This window comes from Leopardus geoffroyi, chromosome A1, assembly GCF_018350155.1.
Source record: "Leopardus geoffroyi isolate Oge1 chromosome A1, O.geoffroyi_Oge1_pat1.0, whole genome shotgun sequence".
NCBI lineage: Eukaryota > Metazoa > Chordata > Mammalia > Carnivora > Felidae > Leopardus > Leopardus geoffroyi.
The window spans coordinates 72,101,811-72,119,653 of NC_059326.1; the positions used below are offsets into that span (position 1 = coordinate 72,101,811).

A 17,843-nucleotide genomic window follows, 5' to 3' on the forward strand; every position below is an offset into this window, starting at 1 on the left:
CCTGAAACTAATATAACATCGTATGTCAACTCTATTTTAATAAGAAAAAGAAATGAAATTAATTTTAGAAAATTTTAAAAAGATGGTGATAGAGTAACATAAGTGCTTCTTTATTAATACATTAAATAATAACATCTAGCTGAGGTCAAAGGACTACTGTAATTTAGAAGCAGTGGTGAGTATAGAGGATATTGAAGATTATCGGCCACGTCAGCGATGCCATCTGAAATATCTATGATTTCTGCTGGTGGCAGAGATGCAGGTTATTATTAACACTGTAGGGCTTGCTGCCTGCATTCATCACTGAAGAAAATGCTGCATTTCAGTGACTGATTAATGACAATAGAGATGTGATTGTTTCCAAGCCCACTGACCTCTGGATTTGATCCATGGATTCCTGTTTAAATTTTTTTTTTTTTTAACATGTTCATTTTTTGAGAAACAGAGACAGAGAGAGACGGAGCACAAGTGGGGGGGGGGGGCGGGGGGTGGGGCACAGAGAGAAGGGAGACACAGAATCTGAAGCCAGCTCCAGGCTCTGAGCAGTCAGCACAGAGCCTGACATGGGGCTCGAACTCACGAACTGTGAAATCATGACCTGCGCCGAAGTTGGAGGCTTAACTGACTGAGCCACCAAGGTGCCCCTATAGATTCCTGTTTAAAAAGCTGTTATGGATTGAATTGTTTTCCCCCTAAAAAATCTTTGTTGGAGTGATGACCCCCAGTACCTCAAAATGTGATCTTATTTTGAAATAGGTTACTACAGATGTGATTAATTAAGAAGAGATAATACTGGACTGGGGTGGGTCCCTAATCCAATACGAATGGTGTCCTTATAAAAAGGAAGATTTGGATACGCATGTGTAAGCACACATGCACACGCACGCACACATGCGGGAAGAACGACACATGAAGGTGAGGGCAGAGATCAGGGTGATGTTTCTACAAGGATGGCGGCCAACCCCTAGGAGCTGGCAAGAGGCTGGAAGGGTCCCTCTCACAGCCTCAGAAGGAACCAGCCTTGCTGACCCCTTGAATTTAAGCTTCTAGCCTCTAGGACTGTGAGACAATACACTTGTTTCAACCACCCAGTTTATGGAATTTCGTCCTCCTTGTCCTGTGTGGGGTCTCAGTGAATGTCTGGAACGTGTGGTTTGCCAGCCAGCTGGGGGCGGAATCATGGAGCAAATGAGAAGATCTGGATTGGACTCCAGCTGGACCACCTAGTCACTAAACTCCCCCAGACCAGCTCCTCCCTCACAGAACGAGGGGAAGCTGTGCTCCCCAAAGCCCCTCACCTCTCCCATCAGGATCTCCTCAGTCATATGGGGCACCTCTGGGGATGTCAGGCCACTGCATCTCCCCCCTCCTGTGTGCGGCACTCAGACACGGCCCTTACAGGACAGCGACAAAGGCCATGTGGAGCCTGAGCAGTGTGGCCTCACCTTATAATCTCAATGAGTGTGGCATCTTGGGCTGTGAGCCCACTTGTTGGTTGTATTTCACAAGGTCACAGCTTTGGTTTCTGCACTCACTCCAGCTCTGTGACCCAGGGTTGTGAAAACTCCCTCATACCTTAGGACATCATGGAAAGTGACGTCCCCGCCATTATGCAGTCTCTCCATTTCATAGCACATGTGCTTAAACAGAAGTTTGTCTTTGTCGAGATCCACCTCCAGCCTCCCCCGCAGGAGCCTCAGCAGGAACTTCACACGGAAAGTGGGAATCACCCCCTGGGGGGCAGAGCACAATAACTGGTAAATCATCTTTAGGCCATAACGATTCACTTGGGGTTCTGTTTTCACAGAAAAAAAAATCACAAAAAAGAAAAACGACACCAGATCTTTTTCTTAAACGATAGCATAATTAGCACTGGGAAGTAAGGAAGTTGTGTGCTTCCCTGGAGGCTGGGTCAGGAGGGTGTTTACTAGAGAAGCACCACATTGAAAGCCGAGCACTTAGATTTTCCGCTGGTGCTTCTCTGGTTCTGTGGGATCTTATAACCTGGCAGCATTGGGAGCCTAGGAGGCTCTCTGCCTCCCTGGCCCCAGCCCTTGCTTTACCAGGGTTTTCCTCTCCTGGTCTGTTTCACTGACTCAGCCTCTGCTCATCTATTTCTCTAAAACACATGCTGAGTGGGTTGCTAATGCATTATCGCAGAAAGTACAACATTCACATGTACATGATCCTCCTCTTCACTTAGCCTGGATGCTACAAGCTTCTAAACATTTTTTATAAATGGTTCTTCTAGGGAATGACCACTCCTTTTCAGGTCTTCCCAATTATTTGCACAATTACATACAAGAGAATCTGGTCAGAGCAGCTCCAGATTCTGGAATATCAAACACGTGTCGCTCCCTTACGGGCAACACAATCTACCGTGCCAGCCTGGCTCTGTCTTTGAATTAAGGCATTGGGCTAAAGGCAGGGACATGGGTAACCATGAATTCCTGTCAGAAACACCTTAACATGTGACTCATGGTACCATCTTTGTTGTGTGCATCCAAGGAAAGCAGGTTCCCACAGGCAGTGGTCTTGGAGAGGCAGGTGGATCAAGGGGAGATAGGAGAGCTAGGCCAGATGGCCACACGTGCAGGTCACTGTCTCAGAGAAGGCCCCCCTGAGACTGGTGACTGCGGAAGTGGGGGGTGTTAGGGAGAGGGGGACAAAGGCGGTGAGGAAAGCCAGGCATTACTGTGCAGGCGTAGCTCAAGATGCCCCCTTCCTTAGCTTGTTCTGGTTCTTTGGTCTTCACGCCCTCTGTGAACTCTTCCTGCAACTGTTTTTGAACCTACCCATGGTAGATTTTCCCATGATAGAACTTCCTTGCTTTTCGGATGTCGGGTTTAACAACACCTCCCCAGCCAGACCGTCATGGCCACCCCGCTAAAGTAGCCTGCCCTCCAGTCCGACTGGTGTCTACCATATTACCATCTGCAAAGTGCTTATAGCTTCTTGAGATAATAATGATTATTATTATTTCATGTTATATTGTCTCCCAATATTAGAATAGAAGCTCTGTAAGCATGGGTGACTTTCCGTTGCGTTCACTGCTGTATCCCCAGCACCCAGAACTAGGCCTGAGTATTTGCTAGGGATGAAGAAAGGGGAAAAGAAAGAGCAGCAACAGCTAGAGAATGAGATATTGTTGCTTTGGCTAATTCCAGGAAATCTTGGGTAAGCTTTATGGTTAAAGCATTCAAAGAATAAGTCCAAAATAATAAAAAAAAATAACCTTCAGAAACGACTAAGTAGTTCCTTTGCACTTCTAATCAGGATTGCTGTGTGTGGCTATTTGTGGCTCTGTATTACACCATTGCTCTGGTGATTTGAACTTCACTACTTCTGCTGCTCTCATCCTAGGGCTGGTTTCCTCAGAGCTTCCTTAGTTTCCTCTCTTTGATGACTTTCTGAATGTCCCAAGAAGAGGGCATCCACGGTTGGACAGGGGACCATTCTGTCCCTCTCCCTTCCTAGCATATTTTGCTGAACGGTCAATGATGGCTTTCTACAATTCACAATGGCCATTCCAAATTCAATAGATGTCTACTGGTGACAGCAAGACTACTTAAATGTCTGCGGCAGGGCAGGGAATCTCTTTGGGGGTGGGCATGAAGCAACGGCCCCCTTTCCTACCTCTCGTTTATCATCCACCATATTCCATATGATTTGAAAGTGGCGAAGATCGTTGTAACTTAGAAGCTGGTCCTCCTCCGTGGAATAAAACAAGGAGAAGTTCTCCACAATGATGGCTAAGAAAAGAAAAAAGAAAAATGGAGAAGTTAGATAATTATGCTAATCTGTCATTTTTTAGAAAAAGTAAAACATCTATTATAAATAATGGATTTTATCACCTACATCACAAGCCAAATTTTTACAGTGTTTTTTAGTGTGTTTTCCAAGTTGGCATATCTTACTTACACTTGGATTAAGCTATTTATCCAGCTCCTGCCTTTCCAAAACATGAGGGTCATGAGCATAAACACACATTCTGTGTGTGGAGATATCCATGCCAGCTGGCTTTCACTCTTAGTTGACAGTTCCAGGGCAGTATTTAAAGGTCAGATTGGGTTCTGGGTGGCCCCACACCTGGGTGAACACCATGTATCTTTCAGAAACATAACTGTGATGTTTCAAGGCCATAAAGGTAGCCCTCTCTGAGATTTCTTCAACTCAATCCATGAGAAGAGCTCTTTTGAAATTAATGATCATAATTAATAGGACAACTCTTGAAATTGCAATCAACTGTCATTTACATGCCTTTCAAAGGTCTTTTCAGCTTCTGGATCGAGAGGCAACAATTTATAATTAATGCCATGAAATACCCGCCCCAAGCAATCTGGGATAATTACTTGAAAATTGTATGTAATTATCTAAGTACCTGGGTTTAAAGATATTAAAACATATTCAGTGAACATCACTTACCTACAAGCAGATTTAGCATGATGTAGGCAATGATGACATAAAATGAACAGAAATACATAAGTGCCCCAGCGTAATTTCCGCAGTCTGTTGCCCAGTATGTGAATTCATCTGGAGTACAAAAGGGAGGCTGGACCTGCGGGCGATGGGGGAGAGGGAGGAGGGGTCAGAGTGAAGAATATGAATTTGTGCACATGCTGTAGTTTGTGAACTATCCCTCACCATATAAAACATAATTAACTTCAAAGTTAATCTCCCAAAAGCCACGTACATTGAGTACATCATCCGTGGCAAAAATCAAAAAGAATCTTTCCTTTATTCTACACTTCTAGTCTCAGGGAATCTCAAGTTCAGTGCCATTTTAGAAGCACAATGAAAATGAACTCCTTTCTTCCAAGAGACATTCTTTCTGCCACCTGCACTAGTCCTGAATGGTAAGTAGTTCTTGTGATGGGAGCTGCAGAAAGTCAAAAAAAGCATTTAAAAAATTTCTTTGACCTAACTAATGGGTTAAGCTTTATGAAGATTTGTTATACATAGCAAATTCACATTCAAATTGTGTAAGAAGAAACCAGTAATCTTCATTCTTGGGGCACCATTATGGGACTTTACAGAAGAGCACTAGACTCAGGTTATCAAAAGTCCCCCCACCCCGTCTTTCGTGGCCCAATAAAATGCCGGCACCTCAGAGAAACCTGGCTTCTTTCAGCCAGAGAGACTAGCTCTTTCTTCTGCAGAAGAAGCAGTTGTAGCACTCTGCTTGTTGTATATTTAGAATCTATTTAATTCTGCTTCATATTGTATTTGATTTGGTAAATTCTGTCCCCATTCATTCATGCATACAGTTCTTTAGCTCCTACTATGTGCTGGATTTATACCCAATGTTGGAGACAGACAGGTAAGCAAGACATAGAGTCTGTCCCTCCTTCATGTTGCTGACGGTCTAAAGCTATACATGGGAACCACGGACTGCATGTGGCTATTAAAATGTAAATGTATGTTAATGAACATCAAATACAGTTTGATGAAATTTAAAATTCAGTTGCTCAGGAGCACTAGTCCCATTTCAAGGGCTCAGTAACCACATATGGCTACTGCATTAGACAGAGCAGATTGCCATCATGGCAGAAATTTCTTTTGGACAGTGTTGTTCTGGAGGTTGAGAGAGAGGAAATAGAGATGGAATAATCAAGCCAGTAACTCACTATAGCTGTGATACATGCTACAAAGGAGAAACACAGAGTGCTGTAGGAACATGTCACTGCAGTCTTAGTGTGGGGCAGGATTCCTGATGGAGCAGATGCTTTAAGGGAGATGTGAACACAAGGAGGAAAAGGGAGGACCCAAAGGGAGGGTGTAGCTCAGGGCCTTGCCATAAGCACCTTGAGCATGCCTTGGAATCAGGGAACACTGAGCTCCTAGCATATGGCCCAGTATAAACCAGGCGCTCAGTGAATATCTGTTGAATAAATTCAATTAAAGAAGAGGAACTCCCCTGTTTGTACTTGACTGCCAAAGTGTTAAAGGTGGGAGGGAAAGAACAATGCCAACAGAATGCGTATCTGCCAGATGGAACCACAATAGCTCAAGCTGGGTTCACTGGATATTCTTCCTCCACATGGCCATATACTGCAATGTAAAAGGATGCAACTTTATGGACTAAATAGCCAGGATAGGTGTTTTGTACATAAAGTCTTGATGCTAACGAGGATAAGGCTGGTGATATACTGCACTGCAAAGAGTTTCATTTGGTTCTAAGTTGATGTACTGTTAGTGATGAAGAGAAGTTTACCATACAGTCATGCATAATCTTATTCCAGTCTTCGCCTGTGACAATTCGGAACAGTACGGTGATGGCTTTGCCAGCTGAGGAAAAGTTTGCATGCCTAATGAAGGAGGAAAAACCAGAATGTGGGTAATATAGTTGGTCATGAAGTAGTAAGGTGTTACCACTAAAGCAGGTAGATTTTGGAGCAGATGTGGTTGTTAAGTCACCATGTCTGAAGGTTATATCTTCTTAATTTGTTATTCACACTTGCCCTCAAGCATAGCCGTCTAACCCAACCCTAGCGTGGTGCCACCATTTTGTGGCCATGAATCTTGAGTGGCTAAGGGTTCCAATTTTGACAAGTAAAAGTGACTCCTTCTTTCACATGGATTTTGCTATAAAAAGTAGAGCTGCCATGTATCAAATAAGCAATCTCTGCAACAAGACACATCTGTATATAATGTGTTGTATAATTCCTTTTTAAAAAACTATGAAGTGCTTCCCAAAATTAAAGATAATCTCTGAAAAATGCTTTTCGTATATAGTAACCATATTGGGAGTATAGTTTCCCATGTTTTGCTTTGTTAAAAAAAAAAGAAAACCCCAAATCAGTTCAAAGTGTAATTTAAAAAAGAATATGTTGTTTATTGGCAGTAGGTGGATAGAAATTCACCGGGAAATTACAAGTGGTTATTCCTGTGTAGTGGTAGATTTGGAATTATGGGTTCCCGTTATATTTTGGTAATATTATGGAGACAAGGTTTCTAAAGTAAATGTGTAGACTGTTTTTAATTAGAAAAATGTCATTTAAAATTTGGATATTTTGTTTTAGTTTCCAACTCATTGTTTCCCCTTCCTCCTGTCTTTGATAGACAAAAGTCATTCAGGTTTTTATTCCTGATTTCATGACTATAAAAGTTTGCTTGATAAATGAATAGGGAGAGAAATCCACACCAACCTGTTAATGTTCTCTCCATACTTCACAGTACCAAATAAAACAACTCCAGCAAAAGCATAACACAATAGCAGTAGGAACATTCCCACTATGATAAAGAAGCTTTTGTACATGCTGACGACCACCGTCAGGAGAAGCATCTTTAGTGTTACCTATATGGAGATGTGGGGAGACAGAAATGAATATTTAATTCACTTAGCCATGGGGAGCCTGGGAAGTAAGTAACAGGTAAGCAGGTGGCACGAGAGTGACCCTCATTTTAAAATTGCTTTGAATTAGTTCTTAATAAAGGGTATTAATCTAAATATTATTCAAAAAACATTAGAGAGAAATTCGACTTGTATTTCCAACTGTTCAGCCTTTTCAGCCAAATTAATAAAAGCCTCTCCCTAAAATTCCTTGCTTCTATTTTCTCTTCTTTTGCTCCCTGAGTCTCTATGATGAGGGCTGTATATTTTTGGCCTATCCCACCAAGTAGGCTCAGGATTCTCCCACAAACATGTTCACAAAAACAAACCTAACCAATGGCAAAATACTAAATACCATCAAATAGCACGTATTGAATACGTGAATATATGGAACATATATGAAATAGTGTCAGTAGCGAAAAAGGAAATTACATTAAAAAATAAAAAATATATGTGGAATATATGCATGAACAATAACAAAGAATATAAAGAAATCTGGGGTCATAGAATCACGAATCTTCACTAAAGATGATTTTTCTTTCCAGTAAAGTAAGCTTATTCAGATAGAAACAATAAAAATAAAGAAATATTAAGAAAGAGCATTGGTTTTCGCTTTCATGCCTGAGATGTTGTCTTTAGTTGATGACTGAGTTAATTTAGCCAATATGAAGAAGAAATAAAACAACAGAAATGTCAAGAGATGTATCACAAGATAACTAAGCTGCCGATTCATTTTAATATTTAATATTTGCTCATTTGGACTTAGGATGACTACCAATTTGTTAACTTCCTGAAGTTAACACCCTGAAGACCCAGATGGACAGCTGAAGTCAATCAGGCATCGCTCCTTTCTTCTGTGCATATGCGACCGTTGATAGTATCCTTTACAACGTACTCACATGCTTTCCACAGATAGAGAAAAACCGGAAGACAATCACGCAGGCGCCCATCATGTAGGTATACGCGTTCTGAAATTTAAACAGAAGAGAGCCACTTACCATGTGCACAGATCTTGTTACAATTCCAGTTTTCATTTTAAGTCTTCTGTGAAGTCTACTGAGTAATTAGTTTAATAAAATGTGAAAATTCTTATAAGAAATTTATCTTTAAAAGGTGCTGAAAAGGTCACTGCCAAAACTCATGAATAAATATTAGCTATAAAATCAAATCTTAAATGAAACTTCGGTCTCTGTTTTGCTCAGCTGAATTCTGTATTTTAAAACTAAAATAAGTTTTACATAAAATAGTGACCGGCTCCTTTGAGGAGCAAGAAAAACTCAGGGTAACAGTGCAATATGAGGATGTCAAGTGAGACCAAAAAATGCAGGAACCCTGGCAAAGAAGGTCTAGAGTTGGAAAAGATTGCAGGAGGTTAGCTTCCTCCTCTCAGAAGGTCTCCGGAGACTTTGGAGACCAGCCGGCCATATTCGTGTAAGCTGACTGCAGAGAATGTCTGTCCAGCCCAGAAACACATCCAGCTCATTCTTCAAGTGTGCAATCGGCAGCGAGAGATGACTGGGTGCACTTTATGACTAAGAAAGCTTCATCTCAGAAACAAAGATCCCACCAGCTAGAGCTGCAATAACAACTGTGGCATTAAGCTGATGCCAAAGCGTGACTTTTCTCAAGGAGTCTCGCCTCGCCAAATGACAACTGTCACATATGGGCCCCCGAGAAGGGGGTCCGCTGAATATCCTTGAGGTACAAGGAAATGAATGTGTCTGCATAGAAATAGCTTAGATGGGAACAAATACTGCATCTCCCTTCACAATAGGCCACAGAGAGTGCAAAGTAGAGTGGAGGATGAGTATTTTTCCAGGACGGACGCTTCTTGGGAAAGAACAAAAGCAGTCGGGCAGAATAGGCAAGTTAGTCTTTCCTGTGTGAGATGTCCTCTCTGGGACATCTAGGATTAGGAAGCCTGCCCTACTCTTCTTTTGGACCAAGTAGTTTTTGGCTATATTTGTCTAGGGAAAGCTAAAAACATGGACCTTGCTTCTCCTTTCTATGTTAGTTCCAGATTTGCTATAGAGGCTTTCTCACTTCGCATTCTGGAAGTGACAGCACCCCCATCCTTCACCTGGTCCTGAGAGGTCCCGTCCAGACCTTGTGCCATGTGCCCCTTGCTCCTTCTACTCCAGGCACACTATTTCCCTCCCGTAGCATTCCATCACAGGGACAGCCGCCAACATACCCTCATCCTACAGGCTGAACCCAATCGTCACTTCTGCAGGGACACTTTCCAGGACCTCTCTGACGCAGCCACTTCCCACTCGTTTGTGTCATTGCAGGAATATGTGTCTTTCCTCCATCTGCCTCACTATGGCTGCAACTCTCATTGACTTGGGAGCGTTCCATGAATGCCTACTTGTCCCAAACCACACCTGCCCTCCCAGCCTCTTGGACCATGATGAAACATTCTGGTGTAAAACTTTGAAACGAAACAAAACACAAACTTTCCAGGCTGTGATGTCCATGAGAGCAATGACTGCCTTTGTTTTGATCTGTGCATTCTTCTCAATCTCCAGCATGGTAGCTTACACATCTTTGGTGCTCAAAACCACTCATTATTCGAAAAAATGGATCAGGGTGACTGAGAGCCCACCTAGGCTTGGCACAGCCCCTGATGCTGACGGTGACAGTTGTTTTAAGAAGGACACTCAATACCTATCTGCCTGAGCACAGAAATTTCATACTAAAGCACACCCTTTGTGAGGTACAAATGGGTTCTCTGTTTGATGGAACTTTTCTGGCATGACTTTAACACTGGGGAGATAGAACAGATAGAAGAGAGCAGGAAAATCTGATAATATTAATTTTAGCTGGCGTTGAGGAAGACTAACAAAAAAGAGAAGGTATTGATAATGTGTTGGGGTGTTGTACTTTTTACAGTTAGAAAAATTTCACATGTTACGGGTGCCTGGGTGGCTCAGTTGGTTAAGTGTCCGACTTCGGCTCAGGTCATGATCTCATGGTTTGGGAGTTCAAGCCCTGCATTGGGCTCTGTGCTGACAGCTCAGAGCTTGGAGCCTGCTTCAGGTTCTGTGTCTCCTTCTCTCTCCCCCCTCCCCCCTTGCACTATGTCTCTCTCTCTTAAAAATAAACATTAAAAAAAAAAGAAAAATTTCACATGCTTTATGTTTATAATGCTCATGTAGAATGGATAGATTATGAAGTTATATCCCCAAGTTCAGAGCAGGGAGCAAAGGATCACTGAAGACAAATAACTTGATCAAGCCTGGAAAATGGTGGAGCCCAGAGTAGGGACTTCTAGAACTCCACTGTCCAGTATGGTAGCCACCAGCCACATGTGGTTACCGAACACTTGAAATGTAGTGAGTCTAGATTAGGATGTGCTGTAAATATAAAATACACATTCAATCAAAGATTTAGTACCAAAAAAAAGGATGTAACCTGTTTTCTTAATAATTTTTATATTGCTGACATATTGAAATGATAGTACGTTAGATATGGTAGGTTAAAGTACATTATTAAATTCATGCCATCTGTTCCTTTAAAAAAAGTATTTATTTATTTTGAGAGAGAGAGAGAGCCCATGCAAGTGGTGGAGGGGCAGATAGAGAGGGAGAGAGAATCCTAAGCAGGCTCCCCACTCTCAGCACAGAGCCCAACGCAGGGCTTCATCCCATGAACTGTTGAGATCATGTCCTGAGCCAAAATCAAGGGTTGGGTGCTCAACTGACTGAACCACCCAGGCACCACAGCATCTGTTCCTTTTTAATTTTTTTAATGTGGCTCCTAGGCAATTTGAAATTACATCCGTGGTCACATTTTATTCCTATTGGACAACATGGCTCTAGATCTCAATCAGGCATACCCACGGGTGTAGGTTTTGAGCTGGACCTCAGACTAAATGGAAGTTGGAGAGGCTCAAGGCATTTTAGGCAAGCTAGCGAGAACTCAGGTATAAACACAAAGAACGATATGCTTTAGAGAAAAGGCTGCTGGATGTTTAGTAGAAAATAAGGCCTCTAAAGTGCCTGAGAATCCCACTGTGAAATACCAATTATAATGTAGTCGCATTGATGCTACATTTCAATTCAAAAGACTGGGTTTGAGTTTTCTGATACCAGCTTGCATGTGAATTTAGGCAGGTCTCGTAATCTCTGTTTTCTTTTTTTCTCTCTCTCTCTCTCTCTCTTATTTTCATCCTTTGGGAAAATGAGAGTTAAACCAGACATTTTCAAGTTTCTCCTTCTGATATGCACACTCTAGGACTCTGAGGGGCCAGATTTTGTTTGTGTGAAGAGTGTAGGGGAATGTACATGCAAGCATGTCTGAGGGCCTATCACGGTCAAAGCTGGATGTAGGGAGGTTAATCAGACACCTGAGGGTAGGCTGACACAGAGTGAAATGAGACTGGAAACAGGGTTACCTGAACTGAAGTTATTAGCTAAAATAAACTTTTATTACATGCATACCAGGAGGGCAAAGTGAAGTACCACCCAGACCACGCCAAGCGATGTCACCAGCAGGTCGTATCGGTTTCTTCTGCTTTGCCAGAAGCCGGCAGGTGACATTGCTATGATCTTCATTGTAACCTGGGGGAAAATAATGTAGACAGTAAATAGAGGCTGAGTGTTCAACATATATTGAAATGTGTTAACTTGAGGCACATAATTTTACATCATTTTAAATTAATGTAAAATTTTGTTTAATGTTTATTTATTTTTGAGAGAGAGAAAGAGAGAGAGAGGGGGAAAGAGAGAGGGAACGAGAACAGGGGAGGGGCAGACAGAGAGAGAGAGAGAGGGAGAGAGGGGAGAGCTGTCAGCGCAAAGCCTGACATGGGGCTTGAACTCATGAACCATGAGATCATGACCTGAGCTGAAATCAAGAGTCTGATGCTCAACTGACTAAGCCACCCAGGCACCCCATTGAGGCACACATTTTTAGAGGATGTAGAAACCAAAGAGAGAATTTATTACTAAGAGATGATAGATGATAGGATAGATAGATAGACAGAGATACAGATATAGATTGATCCACTATCTAAGTTTTAAAGTAGGATAGGTTACAAATCTGTATCTCCATGCTCTTTTCTCCTTGTTTTATGACTAGTTCTGAGAGCAAGACATTTTTCTTCCTCAAGTAAAAGACCATAGATTTTGGGAAACATCAACCAGTACAGGGTGAAATAAGAATCTGCTTGTATTTCAAAGAAGATTGTGCTGGAAAGTGATATTATGTGGACTATATATTAAAATAATCTTGTCTGGGCCAATTTCCTTCGCCACCACATTGCAATTTGAGTCCCTGAATTACAGTGGTTTGTGCAGTTCGCTACAAATATTTGAACTCACATAACCAGACAGGCCAACATTCAGATACAACAATCAACAGCAGTTAGCAATTCCTGTGGTTAGAAAAATCTGAAATATAAAGTGAAATCTTTGTTCAAGTTAAGCACAACAGCCTAAAAAGGAAAATATCCTAAGAGCACGCTACCCCTCTCCCCAAAAAAGACTTCAAAAGCAATGGAACACAGAGCTGAAAGTCAGTGCTATCAAAGGAGGGCACTGTTTTACTTTACAATGTGCACCACAGCCCCCAGAGCCAGCTGGCTCATTACCGTACCTCTAGAACAAAGATGAAGGTGAAAACAACTGACATTGTTGCCAAAGGAACGGTCACTGGGTCCTCCACATCCCACTGTAAGAGAAACAGCATCCAGGTCTTTGTCCATATCCATCAGACACATAAAGACCTTCCCCTCCTTTTCTCATTTGAACATGACTATGAATTTTAATTTTTTATACTAAAGAACGTAGACTGTGAATGGATATGGCCCCTTGCAATATTCTTGGATGCACCAATGAACGAAAAAGTCCTTCTCAGAGCTTCACTGTGAAATAAAGTACCTTGACGGACAGCAGCACTGACTGGGCCAGGACAAGCAATGCAATTGTCCTCTTAAAGAATGGATGCTGGGTAATGTCATACATCTTAGCTCTAAAACCATCATTATCTGCAAAAGAAAGGTTGAGGCAAGGGCATTTCAGACATAGGTCACATTTACTTTCTTGTCTTTCATTTCCTTTAATGCTCATTTTAAAACTCATTACCTTTTTCCCCCTATAGTTCAATCTATTGTGTAGTGTTTTGCAGGAATGGCTGGTTCTGAATATTTAAGACGACGGTGCATGACGCCGTCTGTATTGGAAGGAGAACCGCATCATTCAATTTCTGTCAGTTTAATACATTTCACTCATATGTTTAAGAGCGAAGCACAAATATATTTTATTTAAAAATTCATTTTTTCATTAGGGCTTATCCTGAGAGCACTGAAGCACAGCCTTTGGGTGGTTGATTTTAATAGCCTATGGAGAGATCTGTAGTTTGGAGCCTGTTTCTATATTAACTTATGCACAACCGCCTAGTGGCCTCACGATTATTATTTTAATTGAAATCTTAGACTCCTGGGGAATCACGAACACTGGTGCCCAACATGAATAAAATCAGAGCATCTTTGATACCCGGGCGAGGTGGGAGATGAAGAGGCTGTGCTATCTTCAGTCGGCTCTTCAGATCTTCCCATCTTCTCTGATCTACAGTCAGCAGAGCTGTCCCCTTAATAAACAAAGGAAAGCAGAAAAAGGCCTTATGTCGTCTACTCCACACCAAGGTCATTGCAAATGGGGTGGTGGTGATACCAACAGGACTAATTTGGGAGTATATGATAAAGATATTCTTCAAATACCATGGTGGTTCGATAGACATGGTCACAATTCTCAAATCTGGTCTTTAGAGGGGTCCCAAAAAGGGTGGCCACAAGCCTCAGAGAAGATCCAGCAGCCTTCAGCTGGTATCTTCGAACATGTATAAATTTCAGGTTTGGGAACATCTAAAGAAGGTTCCCTACACAATCAAATTTTCAAAATGGGATACCCACTCTAATAGTGGTTAGTTTCCCTTCATTTTGTGGGGAAGGCTGCAGTAAAATTGTAGCTTGTCAATCTGATTGTGTCTTTAAAAAAAATCATTCTGCTATACACTGTCGCAAAACTTTTTATTTATTTATTTTGAGAGAGACAGAAGGTGGGTGAGGGAGGGGAAGAGAGAGAGTGGGAGAGAGACAATCCCAAGCAGGTGCCATGTTGTCAGCACAGAGCCCAGCACGGGGCTTAATCTCACAAATTGTGAGATCATGACCTGAGCCGAGATCAGACACCAGACACTCAACCGACTAGGCCACCCAGGTGCCTCAATTGCAAAACTATTTTTAAGCAGTATGAAATCACAGAATTTGAATCTTTAAGAATTAATGCTGTGACAAATGGCTGAGTGAGATCAGATATTCTTTACCATATATATATGAGTACTTTATTAAAATGCATATAAATATATTACATGACATTTCATGTATTTATATATGTATAATGTATACAAATTATACATTATACACTAATTTATAAAGGCAGAAATTTATACATTATTTATACACTAATTTATAAAGGCAGAAATACAGTTTAAGAAACTGAACCCCCACCCCACTCCCATTCTTCCCTTCTTTCTAAAGAGCTGAAGACTGTCCTTTAAGGATGTGTCCTCCCCACTGCTTTCAGACTTTTGCTGTTTGTGTATATATCAATACATAAGAACATATTTGTTTTGAATTTTAAAAAGTGATATAAATGGTATTCAATATGGGCTTCTTAATGCAGTTAGTTTTTATCTTCATTGAACACCATGTCTTGCATACCACTAGACACCAGATCTAATTGGTTTAACTGCTCATAGAGTATCCCATTGTACAAGTATATCAGAAGTTATTTGCTTTAGGTTTATGTAGTATAAAAATGCTGCAATAAGTACATGTCTACAGTCTCATGGTGAATACCTACAAGATTTCCTTAATAGCAAATCTCTAGGAGAGGAATTGCTGGGGTTTAGGAATTTACACATCTTTATGTTTACCAGATATTGTGAAGTTGCTGTCCAAAGAGAAACAACCAAGAAAATTCGCTGCTAGCCATCTCCAAGTGTTCCAATGTCCTAATATTCTTGCCAGTACTTGATATTGTTAGATATTTTAATTTGGCCATGATGGGTGGGAAATGTGTCCACTTTAGTTTTAATATCAATGAGATGAAATGTTTTTTATATGAGTAAATAGGGGTGATGATTCTTGTATCTTCCTATGTGAATTGCCTGTTCATATTCTTTGCTCATTTTTGTATTTGGATATTTACTTTTAGAGGTTTTATAGAAATTCTTAATATATTCTGGATATTAATCTTCTGTCAGTTATGTGAATTGTAAATATTTTCTCTTAGTCTTAGCTTGCTTTCTAAAAAAAATTTTTTTTGCCTTATCAAGTCTCTTATGTCTCAGAAACTTTTTATTTTAATGTAATCTAATCTGTAAATTTCTCTCTTTATGAATTCCACTTTATGGTTAAAGTCAAGAAATCCACAACTCCTCCAGGGTCAAAAATAAATTCTACAAGGTTGAAAATGGCTTTTCACAGCTAGGTCTTTCATCCTTCTGGAATTCATTTCTGAGTATGCTGTGAGGTAGAAATCTCTGTTTAATTTCTTATATCTAGACAATGACCCCAGCACCTCTTATTGATGGTCTCACCCTCTCCACTGATTTGTCGTGCTACTTCTCCTTTATATATACCTGGCCCTCCTGGGGCTTTTAGCTCTGTTCTAAATCTAACTTTCTATCTCTGTAACATTACCCATCCTGTTTGACTCACCATAGCTTGTTTACTTTCCTTTTCCATACTTTTGTTCATGCTTAGCCTTGAGAGAGGTTTGTCAATTTAATTTTTTTTAAAGAATAAGCTTTTGCCATTCTTGAATCTTTTATAATATCTTTGTTTTCTATATCATTAATTTCTGTCCTTATCTTTTTTACTTTCTTCCATTTTACTTTGTTGATCTTATTATAATTTATTGATTTGGACATCTGACATATTACTAATTAATCTTTGAATTTTCTTGAACATACACTTAAACTTATAAATTTCTCTAATTGATTTATCTATATCTTGTGAGCTTTTATATGTGATTTTTATAAATGATTTATCTAAATGTCTTATGAGTTTCTATTCTAATTTCTTCTGTTACTCATAAATTATTTAGAATGTTGTCTTAATATTTCCAACATCTGAGGAATCTCTTGTTATCTTTTTTTATTATTGTAGAGAATATGTTCTGTACATTACCAATTTTTTGGTAACTATTTTTTATGACCTTGTGGACAGTACATTTTATACTTGAAAATTGCTGGATTCTGGGTTATTCATATGTCCAGTAGATCAAATGTTTGTATTGTGCCAAATCTCATATTTTCTTTTTTTTCTGATTTATGAGTTTCTTAGGGGATATATGTTAATATCTTTCACTATGATTTTGGACTTGCTGGCTTTTTAAAATAATTTGGTTAATTTCTGCTTCATATATTTTAGGGTTCAGGAGTTCTATACTTTGCTGGTAATTCATTTCTTCTGCAATTATCTAATTACACTGTTTATTCCTAATAATGATATTTGTTTTAAACTAATTTTTCTGATATTGATATTGTTAAGCCATTTTTCTTACTATCTGCAAACAAATATTTTGGGTTCTCTGGGTGCTAGAGATATTCATATTATTTCTTTATTATACAAAACAAAATATTTTAGAAAGTTGAGCTCTGAAATGACCCAAAAGAATAATAAGCGTGGTGGTATCATCTGATCATTAATATCAGAAAACCTCTGGAAGTTTATTATTGTGACATTAAGTTTATTAATCAAACTGTTATCTCATAATTGAGAAATTAAATATATATATATTACTAGTATAAACTTTGAACTTTTTTAAACAAGGTTCCATTTTCCAGGGAAGACATAAATTTGCATAATTCCGAATTGTGCAAATGTTGCCCCCAAAGCTTGCCTTATCTCCCATATCTTTATATTTCCCTATTGCCTATATATTTGGAAATCTATTTACATACCTTTGGGTTTGACCATTAGAATGTGAGCTCCATGAGGGCAGAAATCTTTGTGTGTTTAGTGTTTAGTTTGTGTGTTTAGTTTTTATGTTCCCAGGTCTGGCCCCAGTTAAGTTCTCAAAGAAATCTGTTGAATGACTAAATAATAACTCAATAAATGCTGTTATATAGCAGCTCATGTGCTACTATCTGAAAAGCTTACTGGGGAAAAAAATCCCTCCTAAATGGTTCATATAACTCATAAATTTGCATTATCAATTAAATAATCAAGTTTGTCATGTTTTCTTCTACTTTTCCTCTTTCTGTAAGCACCCAGCACCCACTTGAGCTAAGTCCGTGTTCCACTTCTCAAGGCCAAGATGCTTCTTTCTTCCCTCAGCACATTAATACAACTAGTACTGTGAGTAGACCTCCTGATACTCATCTTACTTCAGCCAGGCCTCCAAACTCAAGAGCTGCAATTGATTATATATTTGTCTCTGGTTGCCGAACATTTTATGTTGCTGCATTTATGTCGCTGATTTGTGAGCTGCCATAGGAC

The 17,843-nt window shown here is 40.0% G+C and overlaps 1 protein-coding gene across 5 annotated transcripts in view; it reads right to left on the bottom strand.

The window, feature by feature from the left end:
* The window catches only part of NALCN (sodium leak channel, non-selective), a 320,527-nt gene that overhangs the window by 8,288 nt on the left and 294,396 nt on the right, over positions 1–17,843 (bottom strand). For all 5 annotated transcript variants that reach the window (XM_045481393.1, XM_045481373.1, XM_045481362.1 and 2 more), the window contains 10 exons: positions 13,831–13,924; positions 13,216–13,322; positions 12,932–13,006; positions 11,776–11,895; positions 8,233–8,301; positions 7,149–7,297; positions 6,215–6,308; positions 4,426–4,558; positions 3,637–3,752; positions 1,576–1,733 (listed from right to left, as the gene is read on the bottom strand). In XM_045481393.1, the coding sequence (XP_045337349.1) occupies positions 1,576–1,733; positions 3,637–3,752; positions 4,426–4,558; positions 6,215–6,308; positions 7,149–7,297; positions 8,233–8,301; positions 11,776–11,895; positions 12,932–13,006; positions 13,216–13,322; positions 13,831–13,924 (1,115 nt within the window). The remainder of the gene's footprint in view (positions 1–1,575; positions 1,734–3,636; positions 3,753–4,425; positions 4,559–6,214; positions 6,309–7,148; positions 7,298–8,232; positions 8,302–11,775; positions 11,896–12,931; positions 13,007–13,215; positions 13,323–13,830; positions 13,925–17,843) is intronic.